At 31.3% G+C, this 7,500-nt stretch overlaps 1 protein-coding gene across 1 annotated transcript in view; it reads right to left on the reverse strand.

Moving 5' to 3' along the window:
- LOC125029550 (low molecular weight phosphotyrosine protein phosphatase-like) overlaps positions 1 to 6,747 on the reverse strand; it is a 7,128-nt gene extending 381 nt beyond the window's left edge. Inside the window, exons 1-4 of the mRNA XM_047619505.1 lie at positions 6,604 to 6,747; positions 4,442 to 4,626; positions 2,727 to 2,888; positions 1 to 157 (exon numbers count right to left, since the gene is read on the reverse strand). The exon at positions 1 to 157 is cut by the window's left edge and continues 381 nt beyond it. Of these exons, the coding sequence (XP_047475461.1) occupies positions 77 to 157; positions 2,727 to 2,888; positions 4,442 to 4,626; positions 6,604 to 6,649 (474 nt within the window). The 5' untranslated portion in view covers positions 6,650 to 6,747 and the 3' untranslated portion in view covers positions 1 to 76. The remainder of the gene's footprint in view (positions 158 to 2,726; positions 2,889 to 4,441; positions 4,627 to 6,603) is intronic.
- Positions 6,748 to 7,500: the final 753 nt, after the last annotated feature.

Genomic DNA, 7,500 nt, shown 5'->3' on the forward strand with positions numbered 1-7,500 from the left:
ATTTAACAATGTTTGTCTTCCACATTCTTGACTGTAATGTACTGAAGTCAACAGTATTTCCTTGCACAAAACCACTTTACTTCAGTGAATCCAGGAATCCTTCACTGCATCGGAGGCACTGCTCGTAGCACTTTTCAAAGCCCTTATCATCATCATCCTAAAGGAAGAGGAGAGATATGTTAACTATAAATTATCATTTGCTTATAAATGTTGATCAAGGTGGATTTGTTTGGTTCTGTTGCTTTAAGGTATTTCTGTGATACCAGTTGTAGCTAACACAGTACCATAGTGTAACATCACATTGTCATGTAACCACAGACTGCTTCTATACAAAAACAATGCTTGCCTGCTCACTTGGAAAGTTATCAGGCTTTTATAACTCCAATAACTTTCAGTATGGTCCAATGTTTGTTCCAGACAGCAATCACTAGTCTGTAACTTTTTCTGATTTCCGCTTCGAGAAATAGGGTAGAGATGGGAAAAGCTAATAAGAGACAATACAGGTCCCACATGTATCTCTCTATATATAATTCATATAGGGTATGCACCTCTATATTTTCACTTTGATATAAAATTATTGATATTGATATTGATATCATTGAGAATCACATTACAGAACTTTGCAATGAATTTATCATTCCTTTCATTTAGTCTACCTGCATTTCTGCAAAATGGATTGGTTGATTTTTGTATGACTATATATCTGCAATAATACAACTCCAATAATTGCATTCATTTCTCCCCTAGGGTGTGCATTTTTAGTTGATTTGGCAATCAAATGAAAGATCTTAACCTTCATGTTAATAGCGGGAGACCTTTATGACTTACAGAAGTAGCTTATGTACTAATCATAAATCATATTCTAATATTTTTATGTTTTTTCTTAATTGTCACCATATATTTTTTTTTTTTTGTATGTAGCCTATTTTGCATTTTCCCAAAATGAATTTGCTTAAAATGCAACATGCAATACTTACTAAAGCTGATTTACAGCTAAATATGCTGCTTAGAAGTAAGCTTACAGTCCAGCTTGATGAGATTTGCAATATAGAAAACTAAAGGAATGATAATGAAACCAATAAAGTCTTTTCCATGAAGCTCTGGAAGCTTGTATCTATTCTGAATGTGTCATAATTATCTATTTATAGATAATGTCAAATCTGATATTAAAAAACTATTTCCTGTGTTCTTGTTGCTTTGAGAACTGTATAACTGAAGTATACCAATAAGGTATATGTTGTTGCATTCAGATCATGTAAGTCTTTTATGTGTATGTGTATGTAAGGGCCATCAAACACTAGTTATTTTCATTATCATTATCATTATCATTATCATTATCATTATCATTATCATTATCATTATCATTATCATTACTATTACTATTATTATTATTATCATTATTACTATTATTATCATTTTTACTTTCATTATTATCATTATTACTACTATTATTATCATTACTATTATTATTATCATTATTACTATTATCATTATCATTATTACTATTATTATTATCATTATTATTATTATTATTATCATCACTACTATCAGCACCATTATCATCAGCACCATTATTATTATTATTATTTTTAGCAATTATGGATAGCATAAAGAAATATAGATGTTGCATGACTGTATTTAAATGCACCCTGTGGACATTCATATTAAAATGTAATAATATCATCCTATAAAAGAAAGTGGCAAAATCACATGCTAGATCTACTTCGGTTAGCCACGGTCTAACAAAATAATATGCTGTAGATTTTGCAGTCATGGTTTTGCTATAATAAATACCATCTGACAGACTGACTCTAATAATTATTCCATTACCTAATCAGACAAAATAAAGACAATAGAGATGAGGAGCAAATACTGAATAAATAGAAACTCACTTACGTAATCTTCTCCTTCATGACAGCCTTGACTTTTCCTATCGTTATTCCATTGGAATGACAAAATTTGAGGAGGCAGTCAGATATATAATGGTTTTCACTACAACTTAAGCATTTGTTATCATCAGAGAAGAGGCTAATTAATGCTGCTGTGTAAGATCATGTAAGTCTTTTATGTGTATGTGTATGTAAAGGCCATCAAAGAAACCATCCCACTGAAAGAAACCATCCCACTGAAAGAAACCATCCCACTTTAACTCTGATACTCTGACACTGTTTTATTTAGAATTGCAAAAGCACTGTCATGGTGACAAGACATCATAATTCTGGCACTCTATTATCTCTCTATTATCTATGATTAATGTGGATTTGTGCTTATATGAACAGTCAGTAGCTATGTAGTCATAATGGCAAGCAGTAGTACGCAAACATGGGAGTAATTAAAAAATCACCAGAACACAGACAGAAAAGGAATCTTTTAAAAACAAATGTATTGCTCACAAGATTTGGTGTCTAACTATTCACTCAAAGTTCATTAAGTGTATAACTAGTACCATAAAATAAAATACACTACAAATCAAAGAATTTGCAGAATTCCCCAGGTTGAAATTATACTAAATTGAGACAAACTGACACTTTATGCTTTGGAAAAGAAAAAAAAATAATAGGGGAAGGAGTAGAAATTGTATCTGTTCATCTGAGAATCAATCAATTTGGTTAGAGAAAAAAAATATTATTTCTTTAGAGATAATACTTTTGGTAAACCTTAGCAAAGCAAATAATATATCTAAAAATCCTATTACTTCTTCAAAGGGAAACACAAAGCAAACTTACATAGTATGGGTCTCTAATAAGCAATTCCTTCTTTGGATCATAGGCACCAAAAAGTTCAATCTTCGCTGTGTAGGTTTTTGGAGCACGAGCCTTGATGTCTGAGATGTTCTCATGGTCCATCCCAAATATATAGTCAAACTGGTTAAAATCTTCTTTGGTTAACTGTAACACAAGCAGAGAATTATAAATATCATGAAAAATAGTATTATTATGTTATAACTACCTGATGAATGGTGGAATGCTTAACATTATATGAGAACTGCATAATAAACATTTAACCCTATGTGTTTGTGTGTTTAGCTTAACCACCCATGGCATGGAGGTACATGCCAACCAGAAAGAAGTCCAATAATGCCATGGTATGTACAGTGTCATCCAAAAGGTTAAAATACGTTTAAGTGTCATAAATCATTACTTTCCACCAATCATGCAATTTCCAAAAGAGCAAGATATTGATTTCTGAAATGAATGAAGAGATGCAAATGTTTTTCAACAAATGCAGTATTACTTTATACTGGTACTGATCAACACAACTATTAAACAATAAATAGATATTGAAAATGTACAAGAAACAAATACATAGATACAAAAAGTTGGATTGAACCTATTTTTTAAATCTTAGCCTGCAAGTGAACTTTTCCTGTTACTGGTGTAATAATCAGGTAATAAAAGTTTATGTTCCTGTATGTTTTTATACGATGCTGAGAGGGTAATTAATCTATAAATTTATAAGCTTATAGAATATCAATAACATTACATCCTGTACCTTTCACTACAGAGTACAATGGAAGAATTAATCAAATATAAATAAATTGTACCAAGGTGGGACCAGTATGAGGCAATGATGTCATAAAATCAAGCTTGAAATACTGGTATATCAATGGTGAAGAAAGCTCACGATAACTAAGAATATGCCCAGAAGTGTGGGTAAAATTTATTTCCCTTGACTTTAAGAAGGCAAGCTTGCAACTTAACATTACATATAGTGCTTCAGCTAAATATCCTGTAACTAATATGAGGCTTTTATAAGTGTTTACTCTCTGCCCAAAAGCAATAACATATCACAAATACCAGTGTCACTATCACTTGGGGTCCATTAATTCAAATACGTTCCACTGTGGAAGCAAGATTTGGTGACATCAATGTCAGCATGGTAAAAGACACACAGTTCATAATTCTATATGAACTGCCTGTGCAACATCTTTTACTAGTAGTGTTGGGTCATTTATCTGGTCATTAATTCATGACCAGATTAATATTCTAAAGAGTGGTACTTGTTTTGAGAACTGATATTATTAATTTTATATGTGTATTAGTATATTCATAAAGGATTTTTCTCAAGTAAGGTGCCATACTCTTGGACTGCAAAAATAGATAAATAATGCATTTTATTAACTTATGGTCATATCTTATTAATTAGTATAGTCTGACAAATCTAAGAATATATGACAAATTAAAATAGGACTAAAAATATATAAAATCAAAAAGCACTGTTGTTTTTTTGGAAACACTGTCACTCATAACTAAGAAGCCTTTTCACTTACTACATATACATTTGGTAAAAAAAAGGTACTCCAAAATACTCTATGATGTTTTTACTTGAAAAACATTACATAACCATACCACAATGCACACATTGCATCCTTACACCCCCACACACACACACAAAACAAAAAAATTCTCAACATAACAGTAGACAATGTCCCAACACTTACCTGCCTAGCCTTGTGGTCCATGGGTATATTGTGTCTTTTCATAACGTTGACAGCACGACGGTCTGGTCCAAGACCTACATGCCATGAGCCTATGGCACCTGAGTCAACCTCCCAGCCCTCATACCCTCGCTGCTTCAGGACATGGTTTAATACAGCCTCTGCAGTAGGAGAGCGGCAGATGTTCCCTGTGGCAAAATTTTCAACAGTTGGGAGTTACAAATTTTTTTCAAAAGACAATGCAGGAGTTATTCATAAGATGGCTTGGGCATGTTGTAATTTATTCTTTATTTCATCTACATCAAATGCAAGGAGAATTAATCATGAGAATTATATCATGGTAGGTGTGTACATAATGATTAACGGTATATCATAAAGATATTTTCATCCTCTCTTTGGTCATTAAAAGACAAAACTACTTATTGTCTGATGCTACTGCAACAAATCAGCATAACAAACCACTGTTTCTATATACTTTAATTAGAAAAAGGGAGACAGACTTTTCAAATTAATATATCAAAATGAAAATATGAAACTCGAAAACATTAGGTCATTTTCTGGCATCCCATGAATATACTGGTACACAGTGTCCTGCCTCCTCACTGAGTATACCTAAATATAGGATAAATGTCCTTTTAGGGTCATAAAAACATGGGTTAGTACATACTGGATCTAAAATAAAGATGGCCTCAATCAAATCTATAATCAACAACATTTTTAAATAAAATCTCAGCAGTTTTATTCAGAAAATATCATTCTAAAGGGTTTATCTGTATATCTTCGCTTATCTAGTGCTGCTGTCCTTTTTGAACTCAAACTTAGAATATCCACTTCGGTCTAAAATAGTTACCATATAAAGTTCATATAATAGTTCTATTCTAACATTTTCTTCAACTAATTTCTGATTTTGATATTGCAAAGCCATTGATTTTGAACCGAAAGCAAATTTTTTACATTGGCAAAAATTTTTTTTAAAAATTCATTCAAGTTGCAGGATCTACTAACTGACTCCTTGGTGGCTTTGCACTGGTGAAGCCATCTATGTGGAGAAACTTATAATAAAACAATACTACAGGAAACCTAAATTTAAATAAGCATAATAGGCAAAACAAATACTTATTGCCAACTCTCCTGTTACCACAAATACTGAATCATATTTCATTCAAAGACATAATGGAAAATAAAGGTATATGTTAACGAGAGTGACGAAGATTTTATACATTTCCTCTACCCAATGGTTCATTCACACATACCTAAATATTGGGGTACCATGCGAACCCGAAAATCTAAATTTAAGTTTTCCGACCTTCTCTTTATTCCCTGTAACCCCCCCACCCCCCTTTACTAGCACAGACACATACAGACACATAGAAAACGCATCATTAAGAACTCTGTGAGGACATTGTGGACAATCTCCGAGCACAGACATGCAGCGAATATTTTTGTCATTACTGTCATTACGTGGTAAATATGAGGCCGCAGCAGCTGTACATTGTCCCATATCTTGTCTATTTCTTATTGTCAATTTCCCTCTATCTCTGTGCGTCACCCTCGGTAACATTAACTGAAAATATCTAGATTACTTATCTATGGACCGTAGTCAAAGGGAATTCCAAATAAATAACTCTTTTGCAAAGTCCATACTTGGCAACAGATATTACAATCACCAGTTAAGATTTCACAAAATACATCGTTGTGAGAATGATAATAGATAGATAAATAAATAAATAAATAAATATATAAACTAAACCAGTTGTCTCCAAATCTTTTTCCCCACAGTGAAAATGACATGACACGAGATGAAGATGAAAATGACATTAATGAAAATGACATGACACGAGATGAAGATGAAAATGACATGACATGAGATGACGAAAAAATTACAATAATGAAAATGACATGACACGAGGTGACGATGAAAATGACATTAATGAAAATGACATGACACAAAGTGACGATGAAAATGACATTAATAAAAATAACAAGACACGAGGTGACGATGAAATTGACATTAATAAAAATGACATCACACGAGATGACGATGAAAATGACATTAATGAAAATGACATGACACGAAATGACGATGAAAATACCAAAACAAACCGCCTCTCAATTGCTACATTCTACCCCAACATCAAAAACATGTCACTTGGATCAACTTTTACCTAGACATATGAAAAGGACCTTCTTAGCCTCTGCCCCGGTGGCCATGACTCAAGAACACCCTTCAAATCACACGAAATAAGACAAAGTTATTACTCGAGCAAGTTACTCTCTCAACACTACGCCCTGAGCACGTGTCAACAGAAAACGGGTTAGAGGGAGAAAACGTTGGAGTATTTCAGGGCTGACTAAAGTTTTCCTTCCGTTCATTAGCATTGGAATCGGTTACTATTATTATCTTTGTTACCATTCTTATCATTATTATTTAAATGATCTTATCAGTGTTATTATTACCATTTTTACGATAATTATTATTATTGTCATTGTTGTTATTGTTGTTGTTTTTGTTAAAATTATTATTGTTTTTATCATTATTATTATTATTACTATTACTATTAATGATATTATCATCATTATTATTATTATCATCATTGACGTTCTTGCTGCTGTCATCGTTATAATTATTTCTATTACTATTATTGTTATTATCATTATCCTTCTCCTCATCATTAGCATTATCATTTTAATTAGTAGTAGGAGTATTATCATTATCATTATTATCATTATGATTACCATTATCATCATTATGATTACCATTATTATCATTATGATTATCATTATCATTATCATTATTATTAATATAATTATCATTATTATTGTTGTTATTATTATTATCATTATTATTATTATTACTATTATTATTATTATTATTATTATCATTATTATTATTATTGTCATTATTAGTAGTAGTAGTGGTATTATCATCATCATTATTATTATTGTTATTATTATTATTATTATTATCAATATTACTATTATTATTATTATTATCCTTATTATAAATATTGATGTCAATATTATTATTAATGCTGTTGTTATTAATGTTGTTACTATTATCA

Source organism: Penaeus chinensis, chromosome 10 (genome assembly GCF_019202785.1).
Source record: "Penaeus chinensis breed Huanghai No. 1 chromosome 10, ASM1920278v2, whole genome shotgun sequence".
NCBI lineage: Eukaryota > Metazoa > Arthropoda > Malacostraca > Decapoda > Penaeidae > Penaeus > Penaeus chinensis.